The following is a 25,715-nucleotide window of genomic DNA, read 5'->3' on the forward strand; positions in this document are numbered from 1 at the left end:
CAACCATTAAGGCAATAGATATTCATCATCCACAAATGCCATTGCAGGAGCAAATGAGGAAAATTTGAACACACAGGTTAAAATCTTCAAATCAATTAAATCTTTCACAATTGTTGTTTCAGAACTTGATTCCCATGAATTTTAGCCAGAAAGAAAATTTATTACTTCAAGAATCTATGCTTTAATATTAAGGAGGAAGATGACTTGGATGAAGTGGGTCAAGAGAGGATGTCAGAAGCAACAGTAGAAGGATAAAGTCAGTGAAGGGAAGGAACACACTCTGCTGCTGGTCCACTCTGCCATAGGCTTTGGATATGCCTTAGGAAAAGAGGCTCCAGCAAAAGACATTATCTGGGGACTGCCTTCCAACCAATTTCTCTTACACACTCAACCATCAAGGCCAGGAACATCACAATTATGCTCTCTTACAACCCCTTGGCTGGATTCCATTTAAATTCTGAACACACCCTGTATCAATAAGCCTCCTGGACAGGAATTAAGAAGCCTCTCCTATGCAGGGACACAGAGATGTGATTTGCTGAAGAGTTCATCTGCTTACAGTTTGGTTGTGACATTCTTTATACAAAATCCTAATTGTTTTGTCTTTAAATTATCTTGGTGAGAAGGCTTTTTTCCCTTTCCCTTGATTTAGCATCAACTTGTCTATACTTGTCAAAATCCCTTTTCTGCTAACCAGAAACACCAGAAAAGTCAAATATAACTGCTTATCTATATAAGGAACTTCCACCAAGTTTGTTCCAGTACATTTACAAAGGCAAAAGTCACGTTTTCCTCTCCATCTACAGCACTGCCAATTCACCCAAACAACACTCCTGTGTGCTGCCACTATCTGAAAATGCAGGAGAATAATTCACACAATCTTCTGGCTGCAACAATAAGAGATTTAACAATTAATCCAATCAACTCAGAGTTTCTTAATCCATTTCCAACAATTAAGGAATAATATAGGATTAAAAAAAAGAATCCTTGGAGCTGGAAGCACTGGTTTTACAACAGTATGAAAAGAAACCTTAACAATTTGTAACACTTGCACGTAAGACAATGCTGCAAACATTGCTTGATTACATTGCTGGGAGACTCTTGGAACATCAATCTTTATCCACCCACAGAAAACAAAATATGAGTATTTTCTTGGTGAAACAAAAACAATTCATTTGATGCTTCACACTCAGCAATTCCCACTTAAGCATCAGCTCTAAGTGACAATTACAGAAAATAGTGGCATCACACTGGTCAGTGATTTTAGCTGAGGTGAAGAAACTCTCCTTTAGAGGGATCAATGCTCAGTTGAAGGCGACCAAATACTGGATTCTCCCTGGGGGAGATAAATAATTTTCTAAAAAATTTGGTTGAGTTGGGTATTTGCTGCTTAATAGGTCTTTGCCTGACTTTCACAGTAGCTGTAATGGTGTCAGCAGAAAGGCATGAATTTCATGAAGAATATAAATCTTATCAAGAAAGCCAAGTTCTAGAGGTAAATGTCCAGAAAGCAATAATTTCTGTTTCAGTTAAATCCCTGCATGAAAGATCCGTAGTGACAAAGTCACTCCAAGATCTGACAAACCCTGGAAGGTGACACTTGAAGATAAAGCTTTTTCCTTTCCAGCAAGGAAAGAAATATGGATATAGGATTTTGTCATTTATCTTTTTTACTTAATCAATACACATTCCTTTGCAAAATATACTTCAAATTATTATTCATGTATTAATATGTGGCTATTACTTCCTCAAATGCGAAGGGAATTTAGAATGTATCTGAAGTTCCATAGAAAATTAATTTTAAAATTAATTCTTAACTCTCAAGAACTAGGATGAGATGGGGTAGATACTTGAACAACTCCAATTAGCAGCTAGAATTCCTGACAATTTCAGAATATGAACCTGCAAACCTTCCCTACAAACTTTAAGGAAGCCAACATTCAGCAGTGCTCATGTTTGAGGTTGCATGTGCTATTTTTCCAACAATTTACATTTTTTTCAGATCTCCCTATAAGGACACTGCTGACCGGCAAAACTCATGTTTTGCAGTACAGGAAAAGTAGAAATCAGAAATAACTAAGGATATTGTAATTCTCCATGCAAGATTTTTACTATAAAATATACTTAATTCCTTCCATTCATGATGTAAGCCAGCACCAAGTCAGCTGGTCCATTAAAGGGTATCTCTGTCAGTTATCAGCAATAAACTCATTTACACAACAGTTAAGAAGATAATGACTTGGAAAAGCTTAAATCCCTGAGGTATTACTCAATCAAGTCAGGTTCCATGTCTGCTGTGGAGGTAGGGACAGTAAAGGACTGTCTGCCATCCGTTCTGACACACAATTGGCTTCTAACAAGGTTGCCGAGTGAACCAGGCAGCCCAGAAGGGTTGAACAAAATACAGCAAGAATTTACAAACTCATTAGGATAACTCTAAGGGAAAACACACTGAAGTAACATTGTTATGACCACAATATATTCACTCCTACTGACACTGTGATAAATCTCTGATACTGACTTCAGAAACCATCCCAGACTGACTCTGGAAGAAGTACAAACACAGCTTATCCTACAGTGATAAACCAGGGAACAACCAAGGCTCCCTATTCCCAGCTTTTCAAGGGTACTGCAAGTATAGAGGTTCCCAAGGTTGGTTTTTATTCTTGTATTACAGGATTAAAACCTGTACTACAAGTCTTAAAAGCAGAATGGAAAGCAGCCATAATAATATTGGAAAAAATCCAGTTTGAAGAACCACAGTTATGGAATCGCCTGGATTCAGTTGTAGCTGCAATCAAGCTCTACAGTCAGTTAAAAAGTTAAAAAAATATTCTTTTAAAAAAGCATATCCTGTAAGCAACTTGTAATGCTATTTACCTCATTAAAGCTTAACTTATTCTATTGATGTTGAAGGTAAACTCCACCAATCAACTGCATTAATGGCAAACTGAACATTTCAGGAGGAATCCTCAGATAGAAAACTGTGGTCGCACAGGTCACCTGATTGTTCTGTGTCCTGCTTTGAAATAATACAAGAAAAGTTGACAGTTATCAATCCCCAAAGGTAAGGCACGTTGATCTGACTAAATTCCCAAGTTCTAACTTAACATTGGTAACAGGCTCCACAGCTGAATTAATTTGTTCTAGGACATGAAGTAACAGCTGTGCCTAAAAACTTTATACCATTGAAAAAACCAACCAAAACCTAACCCAACCATTTTCTACACTCAGCAATTGATTAAAACACAAATCTTTAGCAAGGTGCTTTTTTGTGGTTGGTTTTCTCAATACAGCCAAAGAAGTCCAATCCACCTTCATGGTTCACCCTCAACTTGTGTGCAATAAAAAACCTCAACTCATCAATTTAACTCCATCTTAGGTCATAAATGGTAAAATATCAACACATTAAAGTATCTAGTTGCCAGATACAAACTATGTTTACCCACTTTTATAACTATAACATTCTGAGAATTAAAACAATGGCTATCTGAGAAAGGAAACAACTTCTAATACTTCTAATAACCAGGTGGGCACACAATCAGCCTCAAACCTGTAAGAATTAAATATAATTAGACTGCAGTTGGATTTGCTGTATTTAAAAAAAAAATCCAGTTATGGGCACCTACATTCCTTGCTACATTCTACACACTGGGACTTATCCAAAATTATCACATCATTCCACCTTTCCCACTCAGCTTATCATATCAGTGTCAGAGATACTGCTGCAATTTAGACACTTCCAACTGGCAAAGTGTAGATAAAGAAATGCTGAACAATCCTATATTCAATGCAAACAGTGGAATTACTCAATTAAAATAAACTAGTCAGCAAAAGTTTGATTAGAAAAGGAGTGAGAACAGTGAAGAGGATTTCACTGAAATATAAGTACCTACCTACTTTGAAAATTGTGAACTTGAGAAAATCTTGCTCAACCACCTCGCCCATGGCATTTCCTGTGTTTGAACTGAGAAGTTCCCAAGTGTCTGGAGCTGCATCTCTGAACACGCCCAGAGGGATTTTAGTCCTGACAGAAATGAGCAACCCAGCAGCTACAGCATAACTGGGCTCAAAAAAAGAGAAGCCAGGCATGCTGCTGCCCTGAACAACTCCAGGGTTAGTTCTTAACTACAGCAACTGCAGGCAAGAATGGAAAGGTTTCCATTCCTTGGCATTCCCACTCACCCCTCTGCACAACAGCTCTCTCGATCTCAGGAAGAAACCATGGTACAGCAAACTCCAATTATGTTTGGAAAACATAATTGGAGTTTGCTGTATAAAACCCAGAATGTTCAGATCTCCTTCATGCCAGTGAAGAGGATCACTCCTTCCTACCTAAAACACTGCTGTCATCCTGAAGGAGGAAGACTGAGGTCCAAACCACCCTGTCTGTGAATTCATACCATTCCAGTGGCACTGGAGAGCACTGGAGCTGCCAGCTAAAGAATCCCATAAGCTACACTGTTTTCTTCCTCTCCCAGTTGCATTGATTCACTAGTCAGGGCTAAAGACTAATCTAGAAGATAGCCACAGAGATTTGAAAGTCAGCAACCTGCTCCAGAGTCTATTCATCTTAGCTCAGTATCTATTTTAATTTAAGACTAAATTTCTATTCAAAGGCAAGAGAGCACTTACTTGTTCTCAGTGAGAACAGAGCACTTACCTTCAAGAGCAGATCCTAAAAGGAACGCTGCTTCCCACAGCTCTGAAGAGGTCTGAGGCTTTTCCAGTGCTCCTGTTGTCAGTACTTTCCCAGCGCCTAACCCTTGGCAGATTAGAAGCTGCAGGTTAAATACAGCAGCATCAGGTGCTTTCCTGCTAAGTGCACACTGCCTTGGATCCTGCTCTGAACTTGCTCCCGCAGGCAAGCTCTCAGACACTCACTTTTCCGGTTATTCAAATTACATCTAATAGAAGATATAAATACAATAATTTAACATCTTCAATATCCTTCTCACTGCACTGGAATCACTTACTTTCTAACTCTTTCTGATTTAAATTTATTAAATATACATCTTATATTTATAGGAAATGCATGATGGATGCAAAAATTGTTGGAATGTCACTTCTGCATCACCTAAGCTAAATTAAAGATATAATGCTCAACTAAATTTTTCCACAGACAATATATGCTTTAATTTCACATCCACTTTTTCTTTTAATTAAAGGAATATAGACATCTGAAGGTCCACTTTGAGCAATGCACCAGTGCAGAACACACAGGATAAACAGTAAACTGTCCCCAGCTATATTATTTTATTTAGCCCAACTTCTAAGCAGTCAAGTGTTGCATTTACTTTGCCCTGAGTCCATAAACCACTACCAGTTGGGCAATGAAGTCAGAAATAGAATGACATTAAGTATAATTGACAATACTTTAAATATAATATATTTTTGAAATGCTTTCACATGAGTTATTTATTACAAAATGTTGAATATCCAAAAACGAATCCTTATATACTGTACATTAACATACACACCATGAATGAGCTTAGGACCCGCAGGTCATGGATCATATCACTGGATACAATTCCAGATTTCAGGGTGCCAACCAAATCCATGTTCACCTTGCCTGAGGTTAAATGCCCTGACTAGTGCAAGAGGCATGAGCTTTAGAAGTAATTTATCTCATGGAAATATTCCCTGGTGAACTTGTTAAAAAACCCATAAGAACACTTTGGATTATTCTAGATTCATGGATTTACTCATCTTCTCAACGTGGCTCAGCAGTTTCAACAATGGAGATGGATTATATGGGAAAAGAATTCTTCTCTGCAACCTAGAAATAGCCTCTTGCAGCTCTTCCAAACACTTTGTTGATTTGTAAAGCATTACTCTTAGGGGAGCAGTGTTATCTGGAGATGCCATACAAGTCCAACAGGATGAGGTAGGAGATCCCTTCTGTTTCGGAGGCGATACTTCAGAGGTGCGTGGATTCTGGTCATCATCTCTGCAGCTGCAACCAGTTTCCCTCCTCCTTACCTCACCCTCATTGTTTGAGGGCAATTGTTTTGTGTTTACCAAACACTCTTTTCCATCTGATTCCACCTCCGAGTCCTCGGAGCTGTCATAATTAACCAGTCTTTGAAGAGAACCCAGCAGGGACGCGCTATCAGTGCCGGTCAGTGAGTCAGCCCGGTTCCACTCCGCAGCCTCATTATCACCCTGCTGTGCTGTAAACATCGGGCACTTGTGAGAAGGAGCCAAAGACGTCGGAGTCTGTGGTTGTGCTGCACAAACAGCATTTTGCAAACTCTCCCCAGTCACGCAGCTTTGCTTTTCTCGGTGGGGTGGCTTGACAGAACAAACTGGGTGGAAAGTGCTGTGCCTGGTATCGAAATGGTTACAGACATCTACAAACTGATGCCAATCCTTCCCAAGAAGCTTTAAGTACCTGACCAGGTACTCCAGAAAGCAAGTTTCTGATGAAATCAAAAAATCTAGAAGTACTGTGGAATCAAATGCTATATTTTCCAGAAAAAATAAAAATATACAGTGTGGGTTATATCCACCTGCATGCACAAGGAACTTCCAGGATTCCTCCTCTCTTTGGCTTAGGTTATCAGCAGCATCACACCGTAACCTGAAAAGTAAGCCAGGACATAATTTAATGGAAATTTACATATTTTTTAAAAGGAGCAATATCCAGAAGATGGATTCTTGTTTTTTTTTGTTTTGTTTTTGTGAAAAAGTAAGAACAAAAAGAGAAGTTTTTGTATCAAAGTGAGAAAGAATGAAGGCAGGTGGGACCAGGACATTGGAGAGCTCAGGAAGCCAAAGCACTTAAAGCAGGCCTTAAAGGGCACTCCTTAGAAAATCTTCTGCAATAAACAAAATTACTTACAGGACATAAACTGTACTTTAATATAAATATGAAACAATCTTACCTTACTATTTTTGTTAACATGAATTCAGACTAACTTTCAAAATGTTACACACACTGGAAGAGAAGCCTACTTGTAGTTATGTCTAAGAATTGTGTGTGTCTAAGGTATTACTTGCATTATCTTCCCACTTGAAGCTTGAGAGCCTTGTATAAATCAGCATAATATCTTGTCTGGTAATTTAAACAACAATGAAGCATTGTACATCCAGGACCAATCCATGAAGAACACTTTTCAGTTGTTAGCAAGAATAATTTTTATCAAGTAGCTGGAATTCCCATAGGGCCAATCCTTATAAACTCTGCCAGAAGTACCTGAATTATTGAAGTTTAATTCTAATATCCCATTGTCAAACCTTCAGTGTTGTAAGGAAGCAATCTTGCTTTTTATCTGTCTAACCACTACTTTAGACATGAAGTCAATTATCCTGAATTACAGAATATGATAAATTATTTAGTAGGAAACTTTCACAACTCCTGTTTCCATCCAAAAAAGACTTAAATTATCAGCTCTTACACCACACATTATTACTTCATCCTGGGGGAGGGGGGGGGGAGGGGTTTAAATTATTAAAAAATAATTTTCCTTCCAACAAAAGTGACTAATGGGAACGTCACAGTAACCTCACTGAAGTACACTTCTTCATAGTTCTGTCAGAAATAAAAAAGTACACTGACCTATCAAATTTTAAATAGATGAGTAATAAAGCTTTAGCAGCTTCCCACATGTCATCATCTTGCTCTATGAAAACCAAGGAGAGCCATTCACAATGATGCACAACTGGGTGAGACTGTGAGGAAGGCTTTACATGATTCTTGCAAAACATCAGCAGCTGGGACATGGAACTCTCAAAGTCTCCTGAAAAAAAATTAACCATGAACTTTGCTATACATTTTTATTGCCAAACAACACACACTCCTTATTTTTTAAATTAACAGTGCATAACAGCTAATGAATGCTGTTTTTTCCTTAGCTCAACTGATTTATCACAACATCAAATTTTATAGATTAGTTCTCGCTGGTTTAGTGCAGTAGCTTACTCATAAAAATCACTTTGTATTCAATTACAGAGAGACTCCCTTAAGACAAAAAACTTATACCTTCAATAATAATGAGATACTATAGAGCAGTTTTTGATGTAACACAGCATGCAGAAATTTTTAGAAAACAAAATTTTCCTGCAACATTGAAATCAATTATATTTACTGCATCACTACGTGATTTTCCTTAAAATTTGACTTTAAGATTTGTTTTTCCTCCAAGCAAATAATAGGAACATGAAATTATCTTTGTTAGTAATAGTTACACTTCAGACTGAAACTCTTCCCTATAAATCTGGAAATTACTCTCAAAACTGAAATTAATTAAAGTTAAGCCACTCTAATCCATGTTAATGACAAGATCAAGCAGTTTCCCAGAAGGGAAATTAGCATATTAAAGCATTTAGGTGCTTGTTTTAAACACTTCCTGTAATGTCACTAAAATAAGGAAGTACCATTCCTTTCAGATTGAAATTCCTCTTGACAGTTCGGGTGTTTGGATCTAATTAAAAAACTCATTTTTGTGTCATGAATCTAGAAAAGAAAGGAGAATGTTTTTCTTTGAGAAAGAATTCTCATAGAGACATCTAAAATGGATATAGCCTACATTTTTTCTTTTCACTTGTTCTTACACAATCTCAGTCTCCATACATTTTTCAAAAGGTGGATAACAAGTAAAATATTCTTTACAAATACTTAAAAATTTTTAAGAATGCAACTGACATCACAAATACAACATCTTCCAAAAATCTGGGAAGAGTTTCACAAGCTCTCTTATGAAAGTTGAAGCTCTTTTGCATGGATGAATTAAAAATTTATTTTAGGCTTGCTACCTAACATAGAGATATAAAAAGAAAAATAATATTTATGTCTAAAACTTCGACTAAAATGCCTCAATGTATCAGGTGCTCTCCTGGGAAAAGGGCAGGTGGGAAGATGGGATTCCATTTGGGACAGCCCTGGCACTGCAGCAGTTCTGCCCTTCTCCAGCCCATCCCTGGCACTGCCCTTCTCCTGCCCAGCCCAGCCCCTCACTACAACAAACCAGCCCAAGGGAGCAGCTGTGGGAGGAATGCTCACTGGTAATTGGAAGGGCCAGACCTGTCAGTCGGGATGAAGAACACAACCATTTACATAAGGAGGATGTGGAGCTGCTGGAGTGAGTCCAGAGGAGACCACAGAGATGCTCTGAGGCCAGGCTGGGAGAGTTGGGGGTGATGACCTGGAGAAGAGAAGGCTCCAGGGAGACCTTAGAGCCCCTTCCAGTGCGTAAAGGTGCTCCAGAAGAGCTGGAGAGGGACTTTGGACAAGGGCCTGGAGGGAGAGGACAAGGGACAATGGCTTCCCACTGCCAGAGGGCAGAGTTAGATTGGATAAGAGGAAAAAATTTTTCTCTGAGAGGCTGGTGAGGCCCTGGCACAGGGCCCAGGGAAGTTGTGGCTGCCGCATCCCTGAAGTGTCCAGGACAGATTGGACAGGGCTTGAAGCAAGCTGGTCTAATGGAAAGTATCCCTGCCGTGGCAGGAGTTGGATTTCAATCCCAAATGCAGCTGTTTCAAGCCCAGCATATTGCAGGGCTAAGGATTTGATAAAATCCAAGGAGACAACTAATTAGGCAGGACACAGCAACAGCAGTTTCTTGGGTGGGTCTTCTCCTTTCTCCCTCCCACCACCACTAATTCAGCTGAAATCTATTTACAGTCTTAATGAGCTGTGACTACTAAATCTGAAAGCTCTGAAACTCTTGCTGCTTAATGAACAAAATTTAAATGGACTGTTACCTTTGATTTCTGCTTCTGTTGCAGAGTTGTGAATCTTGAATTCCAGTGCTTTTAGCACAACCAGACTTAAGGCTCTGAGAACAGTTTGGTCAGAACCAACTTGAGAATCATGTCCAGGAGCAGCTTCGCTGCTTCCAAAGTAGCTGGACTTTCCAGTGAGTGGGATCTGATTAAGCCAAGTCAAATTCACAACCTGTAGAACAACATTACTCAGTGCAAGCATATCCTCACACAAAGATGGGGATTGTAAGAACGGGGATCCACCTTTAGCATCTTCTCTGGACTTGTAAAGGACACATTTTTTAAGGAGCAAAATGAATTTCTTCTTGATTACATAAGGAATTGATGAGCTAATAACATTGAGGACATAAGAAACTTTCATAAATAAAATTCTCTGGCACCTGAGCGGTAATTCCAGTTCAATTCTGGAAGCCAAAAGCACTTCTAGCAGATCTATAAAACTGATCAGATTGTTTGAAGCTTCAGAATAAGGTGAAGTGTAGTGGTGACTGTCAAAATGATGGAGCAGGATGGCATTATAAAATCCCTCAAGCACTGCATCGAGAGGAGACAACAACTTCTTCAGAACACCTGCGGCAACAAGAGGCACATTATTGACCTGTGGTGTGACAGATAAATCAGTAAATAAGAAATTAATCAGTTTGTGACTACTGTCAGCATAGAAATACGTCCAAACCACTAGATGTTGACAGCACTTCGTCACCCCCCGTATAAGGAAAGGAAGGGGTGTCGGGGAGCCGAACTATTCCCGAGGAATTCCGGGAGAGTTGCTCCTCCTGGCGGCACCGCCGGTACCTGCTCGGGCTGCGGGCGCGTCCCGCAGCGTCTCCCGCAGGATCGCTGCCAGGGTCCGCAGGCAGGCGGCCACCCGCGCGTCCCCGCGGAATCCCAGCAGCGCGTCCAGGCTACAGCTCAGCCACGCCACGTTCACGGCGTCCTAGAAAAAGAATTCACAACCCAATCACGTATGCTCTCAGTTGTTATGCAAATTACATTAAATCATAACACAATTACTTCAAATTGTATATTAAAAAGATTCAAATGTAGGCACAGACAAAACACAGGTAGAAACAATGTCTGTCCTGGGCCATTAATTAGGTCTTTAACTACAAACATGTAGCAACATATGCATGCAATTGAAATTATCTGTATGTTCCAAAGAGGGAAAACCAAAACCTCCTAATGTCATGTGACCTACCCAAAATCAGATAATTCTGTAGACAGATCAGATCTGAATTCATAATTCCCAGACAACTTGGTGAGAAATATTACAAACATAATTACGAAATAAATCTGCGTTCAGGATGCTACTATGGAGACTGCAATACATATTCACTATTCACATACAGCAAATTGGGTTATTCACACAAGAGCATACACCAAAGCATTTTATTAACATCCAAGAGGTTATTATTTATTTCTATCTACTGCATCACCCAACAGATACCAAGGAACTGTAAAACTGATAGTCTAGATCATGGCTTTTTAATATCTGTATTGCAACGTCAAAGAGATGATTGTAATCTACACCCACTTTACATTAAATGAGTTTCATAAAATTCCAGATTTTTATATATAAAAACACTCCACACTTCTGTTACACATCATATCTCTTTGCCTTCCATACTCCAGGCTCCTCCTAACACAGCTGACAAAGTTTCTCAGAAAATACAAACACTAGAAAAACTTGGCTGTACAGTCAAATGGAACAACCTGCAGGCAAAGACTCACTAATTCATTTTTTGAGCTGTGAAGTGATGCCACACTCACCTCTTTCTTCAGCTGGAAATACACAAGAGATGCTAAACTTTGTGAGGCCATGTGAGATAACAGCCGATCATCAGAACCGAGCAGGTGAATCTGGAGACAGGTAAAAAAGGAAAAATATCTAAGACACATCCCTTTTTATTTTTCCTCCTTTCCTAAAAATATCTTTCAGAAGTTACCAATTTTGAGTCAATTTTTTCCTCCTTCAGAAGAAGAATGAAGATTTCACAGTACTTCCATCTCGTGTGGAGTTCAGTTTCCTGGGACTCTGCTTTGGCCAGCATCACTTTGATCAAGGTGAGCTGGAGCAGCATCACCTCCCGTGGGCAGAACGAGGAGCTCATGTTGGCAAAGCTGTTGGATAAATCATCTGTTGCAGGGACAACACCTGACAAATCAGTGCCCTGATGCCTCCCAACGCCACCAGTAGTAGATGGCAGATGCTGCTGATGACAGGATTCATCTCCTCCTGGTGGCTGCTCCACACACAGATTAATTAAAGAGGAATAATAATGGTTTTCCCTTGCTAGGGGAATGCCTGCCAGGACGTCCTTATACATCTGCTGCAGGAGAGAGATCTTCATTATGAAATCATGCAATATTCCAGAAAATGCTGTGTGGCTTCTCGGATTATTCACTGCAAATCAGCTTCCAAGTCACTTTCATCCAGTAAGAGAAACTGAAGCACCACTGGATATTTCTCTTCTAAATTACCTATAAATAAAACATTCTGCTGTTACTTTGCAAGCAACTAGAAAATATAAAGGAACAACACATTTTTTGAGTTAATGCTACCATTATTAAACTTGTTTTGAAAATGCAAATTCAGCTGCACAAAACTGTCTCAGTGAGACATTAAAATGAAAAATTACCATCATGGGAAGAAGTTCACAGTTCCAGTAGTATATTAACAACACCAAAGTTCATTAGCTGGAATTAACAAACCCAAAGATGACTATTATTAGGGGCTACTTCTAAAGATACGAGAACTTGGATTAAATCTTTCTCTACATTGCTAAATGATGAGAACCTAAATTCTTTTGTGACAGATGCCTCCAAAAACAGGCATAAAATTTCAGCTGCAAATTTTCCTCAGAACTGGAAATGCTTATTGCTCCACTGAGGTTGGAACTGGAAACAGCTCTCAAAAAAATGGAAGCCAAAGGAAGGACAAGTCTTGACTTCTGCACACAGACTCAAGGTGGGCTGACCTCAAGGGCACAGCAATTAAGAAGGTGAAAATTAAAGAATAATTTAAAATTAGAGCGTCAAATTTATTAAGAGCCAATATAAAACATTTAAACATATTCAGGAACGGTTAAAAAAAAAAGTCTTTATCCCCATGTCAATAGAAGACATCTTTCAATCACAGCACTGGAATATTTGCTACAGCTTAAAATGAAGAGCTACTAAGAATTCAAATCTCTGCATCAAGTGTGAGCACCTAAGCCCTCACAATTTTCTGTTCAGTACATAAATGGCAGACAGATACCCAGTCTTCTCAGAAAAAAATATATATCCTTAAGAACATCAGGCTTTCTTTTTCACCTACATTAAGAATTATACTAATCTTTAATATTTATCTTTTAGAGAAGCTTTAACATGCTCTCTAATCAGACTTCTTTTAATTGAAACCAACAAACTCATTACCTGTATATGTGGTGAAGTTAGGAGTGGAACTAAAGTTGATTATATGAATTTTCATACTTTGCATACTTTCTGGATCCCCATTTCTAAGTCTGGCATAATCAACCAGGTAGAATTCCAGGCAGAATCCTGCAGCCATCCACCTGTAGTTGGCTTTTCTTTAAATACTTCATTTCCCCCTTTCTTACCAAAGGAAGAAAACCATTCAGTCTTCAAACCAGCAAGAAATTCTAAAGATCTTCCCATCTATGTAGCAGTTTTACCTGCATTTGTCTCTAGACCAAGTATTTTAAATTACTTTTAAATTCTTTTTAACAGAATATTAGAAAACAATGAAATTGTAGAAGTCAGCATATGAGGCATTTAATTGTAGTTTATAATCTTCATAAGTTTTAAAAACAACATCAAACACTGAAAATGACACCTTCATTTTTACAACCTGATTTTGCCATTGATACTAAAGCATGTATTGAAAAAATGGCCTCCCAAAGGCACGAAGGATTAGAGGTAGACCAAGATGTGCTACCCTGACTCATCACTTCTCCCACATCAGGAAGTATTTCCTTCAGAAAAGAAACTAAAATTTGAGAGCATGAAGTTGCCTGCAGGAGTATCTACAATTCCCTCTGGTGTGGTATTTTTAAAGACATTCAGCAAGGGCTGACCTGAAAACTCCAAAATGTTACAGCATGTTCCTCACCTGATAGAAGCAAGAACCCTTCCCCCATCCTTTCCCATACTCCACATTTTGCTGGATGTTAAGAATACATCTGGTATTTCAGGCAATAAATTCCCTCTTCATTTGCAGAATCTTTTCAGAATTCTACTTAAGGTGGAAATTTATGACCTGAAACCACATAAATTTTTTTCAGAAATCGCTCTGAATATTTTATATAGCTATTGTTCCTATCCTTGAGCTTTATTTCTTCCTAAATGACTACCTAATAAAGTAAAATCATCTCGACACATTTACTCCTGTTTTCGAGATCAGCTTGAATTATCACCTTATGTGGCAGAGGAAGAGATCTCATGCACAAATTCACATGATCCAGCAAGGTGGTTAAGGCAGGAGAGATTCAGAACTTTTCTAGGACACCCACTGGGAGATTTCACCTTCACCACACTTTGTTGGCTGTGCCTTCCTGGGTCCTCCCAGAACACATTTGTGTTCTACCATTAATTTGCAAACTTCACAAAAGCATCTCTAAGATATTTCTCACTCACACATGACAACAGTTCACAAATGTAAGCCATTGAAGGAAATGAAAAGTGAGGGGGCTCATTTTGAAGGCACTTACTTCAAAGAGGGAGAAAATATCAGACAAGGGCTAAATTTGTTTCAGACACAGCACGAGAGCGAAAAGCTCAAAGCTGAAGAGTAAAGAAAAGCAGTGACAAGCTCCAACCCTTATTTGTATTATTTATCTGAGTTACTCGTGACAGCATCTAAAAACAATTAAGGCAACGCCTCACAGAGCCAGACGCCTGCATAAACAACAGGGAATAGTTCTAAAAACCTTATATATAGACTGATCATGTAAAAGATGGAAAGGAAAACTATGCAGAAAGTAAGAAACAAATGATAAAAAGGCAGTTTTGTATGTGACTTTCATAATAAATAATGATTTAAAATTAAAACCAAAGTCAAGTGGAGTTGCAAACAGAATGAGTTAAGAAGCTTACAGCTCTTCACTTATATCACTGAGTTATATTAAAAAAAAAAAAACAGAAAATGTGCTATCAACAATGTTAATTCAGTCAAATTAGGAAGAAATTGTTCCCGGCAAGGGGGTAAGGTCCTGGCACAGGTACCCAGAGAAGCTGTGACTGCCCCTGGATCCCTGGGAGCGCCCAAGGCCAGGCTGGACAGAGTTTGGGGCAACCTGGGATAGTGGAAGGTGTCCCTGTCCATGGCAAAGGATGGAAAGAGATGAGCTTTAAGGCCCGTTTTTTCTAGAAAAAATTATCCAAAACCCCCTCCTATTTTCATTACAAAATTAGATCTGATAAAGCGAAATGCTCAGTCTGTGACTTTTGGGTATGAATCTAAAGGCTTTGGATGTCCTTAACAATGAAACGACCGTAGTGTTTAAGGAATAAGACACACTTCGGGCTCCTTGCACCTGCAGCGACTTCTCCCCCTCAGCACCGCCCGTCTCCCCCTCAGCCCCGCCCGCCTGCGCCTCATTACCAAAGCCCCGCCCCTCACAGCCAAGCCACGCCCACACAGCAACCCCCGCCCCTCACAGTTGGCCCCGCCTCTTTCGCTCCAGGCCCCGCCTCTCGCCCCCCCGCCGCACACCCGCGGCCCCGCTTAGTCACCCCGAGCCGCGGCGCGCACGGGCCCGTCCCCGCCCCGCCGCCCGGCGGCCGCTGCCGGACAACGCTCGCCACTCACCCGCTCCCGGAGGACCGCGAGGCCCAAACTCCGCTCGGTCACAGCGCCGGAACCGCCACCACCGCCGCCGCCCCCTGTCGCAAAGTCACCCCCCCCAACTCCTCCGCGGCTTTACGGCAGCGGGGCGGAGCCGCGGGGCGGGCCCGCCGTCAGCCCGGCGGCCAATGGGGCGCGGCGGCGGCGCGCGGGCGGGGGCGGGCCCGCCGTCAGCCCGGCGGCCAATGGCGGCGCGGCGGCGGCGCGCGGGCGGGGGCGGGGCCGGCGCGGCGGGCGCGGATTGGCCGCGGCGCGGGTCAGTCCCCGCCCGCCGACCCCGCCGCGAGCCGAGGGGGGCGGCCCGGAGCGAAGTGTCCCCGCTCGGCTCGGCCCCCCCGACCCCCCGCCCGCCGCCGCCGCCAGCGCGGGGGGCGGCCGCGCCCGGGGCCCCCGGCCCGCCCCGCTCCGGCACGCGGGTCCCGCAGGTAACCCCGGCTGCCCCGGGCTCTCTCGCGGCGCGGGGAGGGGGGGGGCGCGACCCCATGGCCTCCCCTCGCCCACACCGGGCAGCCCCTCCGGCGGGTGCGGGGCTGTGAGGGGAGCCCCCGGCGCTCCCCCTGGGAACGGATGCGCAGCCCCCCGCCGCCGCTGCCCGCTCGCCCGGCGGGCTCCGGGCCGCCCCCGGGGCTGCCCGCGGAGCGGGGTCCCCGTCCCCAGCCCCCGGCGGCGCCCCGGGTGCCTTGGCGGCCGCCGGGCCTCGGGGCTGTGCGCCGGGGCTTGGCCGGCTTTTTGTGTGTGTGTGTGTGTGTTTGTGTGTGTGTGTGCGCGGCTGACGGCTCCTGGAGCGTGAACTCCTCTGCGAGGCAGAGGTTTGGTTTCCCAGCAGCTCAGCTTTCTGGGTTACTTCCTGTCCCATTCTTTAGCACTTATCTTTACTTCCATTCCCTGGAGGAGCTGCCTTGACAGGGCAGCGGTCCTGCAGTTATTATCCCTTCAACTCCTTCGTATCCTGAGAGAGTGTCCTCCTTTTCCAGGAGAGATCCTGATTTTGATGAATAACCCCTTTCCTTCCAAATTTGTGAAGGCTCTTCCGATTTTGCCCAGTTGCTGCTTTTGTATTAACCAGTTCTGTTCTTCATTTCTCTCTTTTATGTCATTGTGTGGCTCAGTACTACTTTTATTTTTTTTTTTTTTTTAGGTTTAAGCTGCCTTAAAGGAGAATTAAAAATAGTGACTCCAAAGAACAAAATAACACAGAAGAGAGAAAGCAGCACTCAAAAAACCCCCAGAAAGGTGATGATTCATTTAGACTCTGAGAGTCATCCTAGACACATGGTTTGGCTGGGATTGGGGCCTCTTGTGTTTTTATGGATTTTAATAGGTAGCATTTGATTTCTTTGTTCTTTTAAAACCTACTTGCTTTGGCCGTTGATCTTTTATAGTTTGAAAGCTCTGAATCCCACTTGAAGTACAGTTCTTCTTGTAACACTTTATAATTTTCCAAAATTATTCTGCAAATGTTGTTTTGATTATGAATTGCTGCTTAATGGGGCTTTTGTGTCTTCCTCTCAGGGGTGTCACTTAAGAATACTTGGCTGTAGGTTGTTAAAAGGATCTTTTCTTTAAGTCTTTCCATAAATTTATGGGTTCAGCACTGCTTTTGTTTCTGTTTCAATTCTAGAATCTTTATTGGGCTGGGTCATGGTAATTGCATTACATTGGTTTAGTCATACCTCACTCCTGTGTGGGTCACTTTTTTGTGTGTGTGTTGTAACGGAGCTGCAAAAATTGAAATTAATTTAATTGGATGGTGTCTGCTTACAAGTACTTAACTTTTTGGGCTGAGATCATAGAAGGAGATGATGCTGTTGGGTGCTTAAGGGGAAAAAATCAAAGGAGTCATCAAAACCAATGCTGCTGGTAGGAGGGAGGTTCTGTTTCAGGGGGAGAGCTGTTCGTAGGGAGAATTGCGTGTTTTACGTGGTGAGATGAAGAAATGGATCCTAGGAGAGAGAGTGGGGGGTGAATGATGTCAGTCAGACTTTTTCTGCATCCTGCTGTCAGCGTGCTCCAAAGGATGGAGGCTCTGCGCCTTCTTCTAATGCAGAGTCTGTCCTGAAGCCATTTTAATCTGTTTCAAGTGTGGGTGAGCTTGGTTTTTTGCCTAAGATGCCCTCCCTAGAGGTCCCTCTGGTCTGTGTCGTGTTTTCAGAGAGGTCACTGACTGTACCAAAACATTGTTCATTGTTGGCAATCAGTTGTTTTTGAGCATTAGCCTGCAGGATTTGTTGCCAGCAGCCTTGGTCAAGGCTGGATCATTTTTCCAATACAGATGTCTTTAGATTAACATAAAAAGTGTTTGCTCTGTGTTGAAGATTAAGTAGAAAATTCCTCCGTAACACAAGTGCAACAAATCCTGAGGCACGCTTTGGAAGTGCAGGGAGGAAATTTTCCATGTTATTTTGATAACTCAGGAGTAATGGCAGAACATGTGGACATGCTCAGTGTGATTCCAGGAGGGATTTTCTTGCTAATAGGTGAAGCAGGTGTGCATCAGTACAGACTTACCAGTGCAGTTATTGCACAGCTGTTTAATCGGAATTTAGTTTATTATAGCTTCTCTTTCCCAACCCACCCAGTGCCTCTCACATCAGGGCTGTAGCTGCTCCAACAGGACACCTCTTGGTGCCAACAGTTCATGGGATCTTTGGGATTTATTCACAACAGGAGACCTAAGTTTTAATTTGATTTGTGAAGTTCCTTCCTAGTGTGAAATGCCAGTGCAGCAAAGTTTGATTCAGATGCAGAGACTGGAATTGAGTTCATAGGAATCAGGGAATTAACTTCTGGCAGAAATTTGCACATGGTTGAAACAAGGCACAGAGATCACTGATATGCTGAAGTCCTGCTCTTGATCCCTGGAAGAAATGCAGCATGTTGCAAATGTAGGAGCCCTTTAGAAAAAGCTTTCATCTTCAGGCTATATGCTCATTTTGGGTTTGTTTTTCCTCACTGTGAATCCTCAACCCTTAAAGGAAATGTGCTGTCTGAGGGATGGTTTTGTTTTGTTCCAGCAATGCTTACAGAATGATATTATCACAGTGAAAATCTTGCTTTGTCCACTAAACAAATCCAACAAAATTTTGGATGTCTTGGATTCTTGGATTCTTTTAGGCTGCATTAAATAGAAATATGTATCAAATGTATTTCTAGAGATTGTTGATTGTTGAATGTTGAGATTGATTGTTGAATGACCCAAACTCTGTAAGCAGCACTCAGCTGTGCTGTGAGAATTAGGGCTGAAGTGACTCCTTTAATGTGGTTTGAACTCACCATTGGTTCCTGCTTCTGTCATTCCATGCAGTGTTGGTGTTTGGGTGCTCTAATGATAGTAAATCACGTGAAAATACATAAATCTTAGCAGTTAACACGTGCTACAAATTAATTACTTATAGGGCTAAGCTTCCATCTGACTTTTGCTGTTTAAAACTTAGTGATAGCACTACTGTAAGTTGGAGGAGAATTGGTGTTTTTTGCTTGGTACACGAGGCTCTCCAAGCATGCTGCAGAGCACAAGCTCCCTGCAGTTTGTCAGTGCACATCTTGAGGGAGGAGGTTCTGGCTGTGTGAGCCTGGTGCAGCATTCTCTACTGAAAAAGGAGCTGGAAGACCTTGCTTTAGCATCAGCACTGAGGTCCTGCCCTCAGAAGGAATTGCAGGATTTTATTCTCAGGGCTCTGCTTGTGCTTAAGGTTGCCACTGGGGGTGCTGAGGATGGTGAGTGGTGGCTGTGCTTGCTGAAGTTGAAGTTTCCCTCAGGTTTGCAGACCTGAAGTTGGTTGAGCTGGGTGATCTGTCTAATTGTCCATCAGGCCCAAACTCAGATCTCACAACCTCTTTTTGAGATGGATTATTGTAGTAAAAGAGACCTCTGTGCTTCAGTTTCACCCACATGCAGAATGTAACAACACCACCACTAGTTCTAGGAACACCTGAAGTGTGTGGGGCATTTGTAGATTAACTCTTTTGGTTGTTTTAAAATTTGTATGTCCGAGCTACGAGCTGACCTTGCAGGAGCTGTCACGTGAAATGTGTAACTTGTAATGACACCTTGTGAGGAGTGAAGGCTTCTTCCCTTTGAAGCAGCAGTTCCTCTGTAATGGTTTGGACTCATGCAGTGTTAACTCACTGCTTTCAGGCCCAGCAACTTGCATGTGTTCTTGGTAGTTTTCATCCCAGCCACAGGGATGCCTCACTTGGTGTCTGTCTGGGCTGCAGCATGAAACATTCAGCAGAAAATATATTTGGGATTATAAGGCTCTGTGAAATTTTGATATTTCACATGTTACTTGCAAACTTCCCGGCTGTGATGTGAGAATGCAAATGACAACACAATTGTTTGCCCTACTCTCTTGTCTGAAGAGCTCCTGGAATAGGAGCGTGAGTGACAGCTGAAATGATGGTTGTGTTTAGTTTGACAAAAATATATTGACCATTTTTAAAATGCCATGTGAGTGAGAACACATTTAGCTTGTTCAAGCTTTGAAATGGGTAGGAGAAGTGAGTTGTGAGACTAATGAAGGTTGATGTGATTTATCCTTATTCCACAGGGCTTTCCTTTTTTCTGTTGTTTATTTGATTTAAATGTCTCGGAATACTTCAACCACAGGCAACTCAGATCTGCCCTGATGAAGTCTATGCCAGATACTAAATGTCATGTGTAATGGTACACTTCTCTTGTTGCACAGAGTTAGGCTGACATCAGTAACTTATGGTCCTTATTCTGCTCTTGGGTGTGTAATCTCAAAGTTTAGGAATCAGGTCTTTCTGTCAGGCCGTGCAGCGAGCAAAATACTGAATTTTCAGGTCTTGCTTTTTGTACCAACCTTTAACTTTCTTTAAAGTAAGTGTATACATATGTCGGAATTAATTTTCCACATGATGTTTGCAGTGACTTTGAAGAAGTGACACATTGGTGTGGAAAAGTCTAAGATCTCTTTGACAACATGAGACATTATCAATAGATAATGAGGGTGTTTGTCTTATTATTTTTATTTAGTGCTGCCTCTACTATAATTATTAGTGTTTTAATCAAACTTTGTTAAGTCATTGAGTGAGGGAGGTTTACTCTCACTAAATATGACTTATTTTTATTAAAGTTGCAGATCTTACTCTTGCCATATGCAGCTAATTTTCCTTTGGGGGGAAAAAGCTTGTTACTTTTTTAGTGGAGCAATCTGTTACCTTGTCTGTAGTCTGTGAAGTCAGTGCAATTCTAATTTGCATCAGCTAATAAAAAATGTGTGGGTTTTAAAGTGAAAATCATGCAAAAATTAAAAAAAAAAAAGGTGAACGACTGATCATCTATGCAAAAAAACAAGGCTGGAAATGTGATCAAATTAGGTCACGGCAGTGCAGTTTTGTGCAGGGCTGTAAGCATATCTGAAGACCTTGTATGTTTTATCTTGGGAAGCAAAGCTCTTGGAAAATGTGCATAAGAGGGATAAAAAGGGCTTTTTTTTCATCCTCCTCTTTGAGCTATCATTGCGAAAGCATGATTTTATGTTGCATTAAATGACAGAAATTTAAACCTAATCTAAGAGCTGCACAGTTCATGGAACTGCTCTGGTGCAACTCGTTTGCAGAAGAAAGGAGGCACAGTTGGGTTTGTGTGATCAGCTGTACAATTAAGTATTTAATGGTTTTATTGTTTATTACATGATTGCAGTGCTCAGATGAGATAAGGGGGCCTTTCCCTAAAAGTCTGCAGCCAAAGGAAGTGAAAGGTCAGGTAAAGGTGTACAAAGAATTAGAGAAATAACAGTGATGAGTACAGGAGGAATGGGCTGGGACAGATCCCATTAACTATAGGTGACAGGGGGGTTAAGGAGGAGGAATCTGCACAGGGGTTGTAACTGGCTTTTGGTAAACCTTGATTCTAAAAGGGTAGTTTTTCTATATGAAGGAAAGGGTGAAGATTTTTGAGCTGGTGGTTTTCTGTATTGTGGAGGTGGCTTTACCTGTTTGTGAAACACAACGTGTGTCAGCTTGAGCTGTCACATGAGGGAGAGCTGGTGGCTCTGCAAATCCAGCTGAAGGACACAAATCAATGGCCTGTGGGCTCAGCTTTTGTTCTTTACTTAGGGAAGCAGAGATGGGATGGAGATTTTAAAAAAATCCCCAAACCTCATACAAAAACAACAATTTAAAAATCCCCACAAACAAATAAAAAAACCCACAAAAGTAGTTTGGGGAGAACTAAATCGATCCTGAATGTTTTTCCTGGTGTCTGACTCCTGCAGGGAGGTGTTGAGCAGTGAGGCAGAAATACCCGCTGTAACCTTTGTATCCATTCTTGTTCCATACAGGAGGAGCAGGTACACGTAATTATTAGAGAAGGGTGTAGGCCATTTCTTCAAGCTTTACTCCAGAGAGGAAGCATGTCCCTCATTTCTCTTGTCTTCCATAAAATATTCTCAGTAGCCTTTTCCTGATATGGCAGAAGCAAACTGCCCTCCCCAACCTCTGGAGAACTCTTTGATAATGATAGAAAACACACTTTGGGTCTTTTCTGACATAGCTGCATGAAAAAGTAGCATTCTCATACACAAACAAAATAAAAGGTAGTAAACCTCTGGCTTTTATTCTTTACAACTAACAAGAAATACCATTTTTTTTAAGGGGTAGCAGGTTGTTTGACACACATGGGCACAGAAGATTATGAACAGTGAAGACAATGAAGAGTGGGACATCCATCAAAGAGTAACAACCTCCTATAAGGTAATTCAGGACCACATTGAGTTTATCCTGTTGTACTTGCAAAATCAATTAAGTAACTGTTGCTGTCCTCCATTTTCATGGCACTATAAAATCATTATAACCAAGAAAATATAGGTATATTCTTCCCCCCTGTGCTTCCTTTCATTTTTTTACTTGCATGCAGAAAGCCAATATGTAACAACCCAAATGCATGCTGAGTTCTGAATGAGATTGATTACAGTTGCAAAACATTAAATATTAAATGCCAAAGGACTACTTCCAGTAGTCCTCCTTCTCTTCTGCAAAGATTGATGTCTTAAATGGGGCTTTGCAAACAGGAGTTTGAAATGATCTATGGAGCAGAAGTAAAAATGTTTTCAAAGTTGGTGTGTACCTAAAACTATCCTGAAACCTTTAATGTTATGGTTAAGTATTCTTGTCATTTGAATTTCATTGCTTGCCATAGGGGTGAGATGGAAGAGTGGATATTTACAGAAACTCTGCAAGTGATAAAAAGAGCTGCCTGACTTTGTCTTCTGCTTTGTATGTTTTAGTACTTATGTACTTTAGTACCAGCTAATTTGAATAAGCTCTGCTAGTCACATGCAACATATGGAGCCAATGCCAATTTTTTATAATGCTGCATTACAAATATACCCACCAGCTGAGAAGTGTGAGAGAGAGAGCTCTGCTTTTCCTCAACCAACTGTCTTCACAGAGAGTTGCAGGGGGAAGGAACACTGCTGGCCCTTCAAATGAGAAATCCCATTTCACTTCATCTCTTTAGTCATCCCATTTCTTTCTGTAGCATTTTGAACAACTAGTCTGACCTAAATTTACAGGACCATGTGAGGGCTTGCAAGTATTGGTTCTTTACAAGAAAGGACTGTAAAAATAGAATGATAAAGTTTGTTTACATTAAGTTTTGACCGGGTATTCTCAGTTTGAAAAAGAAGTTTTCATATCTTGTTTTTGTAGGTATTCAGAAAATAGGGCTAAAAGGGACACAGTCTGAATTACAATTTTTAAAGGGTTTTGCATGACTCATCATCATCAGCTAGATTCTACTGTCAGTTTTCACCTGCAAATCCAAAGAAGATCTTGCTCTTGCAGCTGGAGTTTCATTACCAGTGGTGTGATGCAGAATAAAGTCAAACTCGCTGTCTTATAGGTGAGCATGTTCTGAAGTGCTAATTGGAGTTTAGAAAAGAGCTTAGCAAAAGCTTATTAGAGTCAATAGAAATACTTCCATTGTCATCAGATTAACCAAGTTTGATTTTTGGAATATGCTGCAAAAGCTGACCTATTGAGTTGGCAGTTGCTGCTTTGTAAATCTCCTTTCCTCCCAGTCTCAGATAATGAAGTTCACACTGTAAAACAAAACAAAGCCAGTTTCTAAGCCATGTATAACATATGGAACTAAAAAGTCTTCTTTAATAACCCTATGCTGAAGTAGTGATTGTTGCCATACATGGTAAGCTGAAGCATTTATAAATGTCAAAGACAGGCATTTGCTGTGTGCAATTTCCATATTTGCAGGGTAAGTAGGGTCACTGGAGCACCTGTTAATTATAAGTTTATAGCTCTCCAAAAAGCAGATAAATATCTTCTATACCATGGGCACAAGGGGGTTGTAGAAGAGCAAATACACACTGTGCCTTAGTGTGCAAAGTTGGCAGTGATTGATGCTTTCACTTTTCTCTTGTCTGTGGGTATACCTGCATCACAGGAAAACAAGTGTCCAGTGGGATATGGGAAGGTGATTGCAATTTCTTTTGAATGACCTGTGGATCATGAGGATCTGAAGTCTTTTTAATATCTAAAAGAAGGTTTAGGTGATGATGTGTGTTGACATCCTAATAAACCAAAATATTACTGTAACTTTTAAGTTTTGCTTAAAATTAATTTTCATCATTAGAACTTTTCTTTGTACTTTAATTTAACTTTGATTAACTTTGCAGGAGTTTAAATACATTCCTCTTTTTAATCTTCTAGGTCCGTGTTAGTATCCATCCACGTTTGAGTATTTTCTGAGGCTCGTATTGCTCAGCATTGCCTTTCTCATACTCTGCTTTTATTATTTTTTCTGATACTTCTTTATATTTTAGGACTATGGGATCTAATACACAATGTATGTGAAAATGCAATCACTTAACTTTATGTACTAGGGAACAATCCCTAAGTACCTGTTCATTTTCTTGCCCCAAGTAGAACTGCAGGTGCTACTTTCAAATGGAGCATGGAGTACACAGTATTTCTCTTTTTCCCAATGTGTGCTTGTTTCTAAGCTCTTTTACAGTGGCTATTTTAGATACCCTTTTGGCCCAGCTCTCATGTACTGTATCAAGGTAATTATAAATTGAATTATTCTGATATATGTTCTCATGGTGTTTGTCAGGACTGTAGAAACTGCACTTAAATGTATTTTCAGGTCTCATATAATATTATCCTTGTATTTGATTTTTGTAACGTTGAAGTTTTTTGCAGCCTTTGTGGACTAATTAAGAAGTGCTCAAGCCAGAATACAAACAGTAGACTCTAATTAAAAAAAAAAAAAAGGGTGAAAAAGGAAAAAGATAATTAAAGTTTTAAATTTGAACATTAGTGTTACTAATACTCACATGCAGAATGTCACAGGATTCTGTTGGTAAGATATTTTCACTGAAGCTTACAAGGGGTGCATTTCTAGAAAAATAGAGTATCATAGTTCAGTTACTGTAGCAGTGCAGTGGTGCTTCCTGCAATTATTTGGATTATCCATTCCATAGTTTGGATAATCCATTTAACCAGTGTCTCTGGAGGCAGTGATATTAACCACAGTGGGATTTTGAAATGAATGGTGGGTTCTGGAGATTTTTCGTTTTGCTCATTGCTCGATTGCTTTAATTGTGAACTGCTGTTTGATGTTGTCATTTCTGAAGAAAACATTTACTACTTATAATGTGCAAATGTCCTTTTCTTTTCCAGTTCAGTGATGTCACCATGTACTATGATTTTGCTAATAAGAGTGAGATCATTTGGGGTTTATCCTCTGTGTAGCATCACTTTTTTCAGCATACAGAGAGAAGTCTTAGCATTGCATTCCATTAAGCCTTTTTTCCTACATACCCCATTTCTAATCCCAATCCTAATTTATTCCTGCTTCCCATTGATTGAAGGTGACTCTAGTGAGCTCATGAGGCTCCTGTAAAGGCCAGACTCAGCTAGGATGTTACACCACCACTGCAGGAGGAACCCTGAGCTGCAGGAAGAGTTGCAGATCCAGGCTGCCGTGGCCGCCGGCGATGTTCACACCGTGCGCAAGATGCTGGAGCAGGGATATTCTCCAAACGGTCGGGATGCCAATGGCTGGACCTTGCTTCACTTCTCTGCAGCAAGAGGCAAGGAGAGATGTGTCCGTGTTTTTCTGGAACATGGAGGTGAGTTGTCCACAGAGAAAAGT

The 25,715-nt window shown here is 41.0% G+C and overlaps 3 protein-coding genes across 10 annotated transcripts in view; 1 reads left to right on the forward strand and 2 right to left on the reverse strand.

Moving 5' to 3' along the window:
- CERS3 (ceramide synthase 3) overlaps positions 1–5,026 on the reverse strand; it is a 43,849-nt gene extending 38,823 nt beyond the window's left edge. Inside the window, exons 1-2 of one of the 3 annotated variants that reach the window (XM_072933802.1) lie at positions 4,664–5,026; positions 2,881–3,019 (exon numbers count right to left, since the gene is read on the reverse strand). The gene's annotated coding sequence lies outside the window, so the exon portion shown is untranslated. Of the gene's footprint in view, positions 1–2,880; positions 4,218–4,663 lie in introns of those variants that run through there. The other 2 variants (XM_030281281.4, XM_072933800.1) reach the window with 2 other exon arrangements.
- Positions 5,027–5,133: 107 nt separating this feature from the next.
- LINS1 (lines homolog 1) lies at positions 5,134–15,683 on the reverse strand. 4 transcript variants are annotated; one of them, XM_030281275.4, is made up of 7 exons: positions 15,539–15,683; positions 11,673–12,207; positions 11,497–11,586; positions 10,522–10,663; positions 9,706–10,296; positions 7,562–7,742; positions 5,134–6,583 (listed from the first exon to the last, which is right to left on the reverse strand). In XM_030281275.4, the coding sequence occupies exons 2-7, from the start codon at positions 12,075–12,077 to the stop codon at positions 5,683–5,685; spliced, it is 2,310 nt and encodes a 769-aa protein (XP_030137135.4). In that variant the 5' UTR covers positions 12,078–12,207; positions 15,539–15,683; the 3' UTR covers positions 5,134–5,682. The 4 variants fall into 4 exon arrangements, with proteins under 4 accessions (XP_030137135.4, XP_072789900.1, XP_030137136.4 ...); XM_072933799.1 differs by having other exon boundaries at positions 15,463–15,664; XM_030281276.4 differs by lacking the exon at positions 5,134–6,583 and having other exon boundaries at positions 7,600–7,742; positions 10,107–10,296.
- Positions 15,684–15,836: 153 nt separating this feature from the next.
- ASB7 (ankyrin repeat and SOCS box containing 7) overlaps positions 15,837–25,715 on the forward strand; it is a 29,952-nt gene continuing 20,073 nt past the window's right edge. For all 3 annotated transcript variants that reach the window (XR_012057521.1, XM_002199905.7, XM_072933749.1), the window contains exons 1-4: positions 15,837–15,999; positions 16,713–16,807; positions 22,196–22,294; positions 25,432–25,692. Coding sequence is in view for 2 of the 3 variants with exons in the window: in XM_002199905.7 (XP_002199941.1) it covers positions 25,482–25,692 (211 nt within the window). In the remaining variant the exon portion in view is untranslated. The remainder of the gene's footprint in view (positions 16,000–16,712; positions 16,808–22,195; positions 22,295–25,431; positions 25,693–25,715) is intronic.

Source organism: Taeniopygia guttata, chromosome 10, assembly GCF_048771995.1.
Source record: "Taeniopygia guttata chromosome 10, bTaeGut7.mat, whole genome shotgun sequence".
Classification (NCBI taxonomy): Eukaryota; Metazoa; Chordata; class Aves; order Passeriformes; family Estrildidae; genus Taeniopygia; species Taeniopygia guttata.

Coding starts and splice junctions, on each gene's coding strand:
- LINS1 (XM_030281275.4), bottom strand. CDS start 12,077: ATGAAGATCTCTCTCCTGCAGCAGATGTATAAGGACGTCCTGGCAGGC. Junction 11,587..11,672: donor AAAAAATTGACTCAAAATTG/GTAACTTCTGAA, acceptor ACCTGTCTCCAG/ATTCACCTGCTCGGTTCTGA. Junction 7,743..9,705: donor AACAGAAGCAGAAATCAAAG/GTAACAGTCCAT, acceptor ATTTTTTTTCAG/GAGACTTTGAGAGTTCCATG.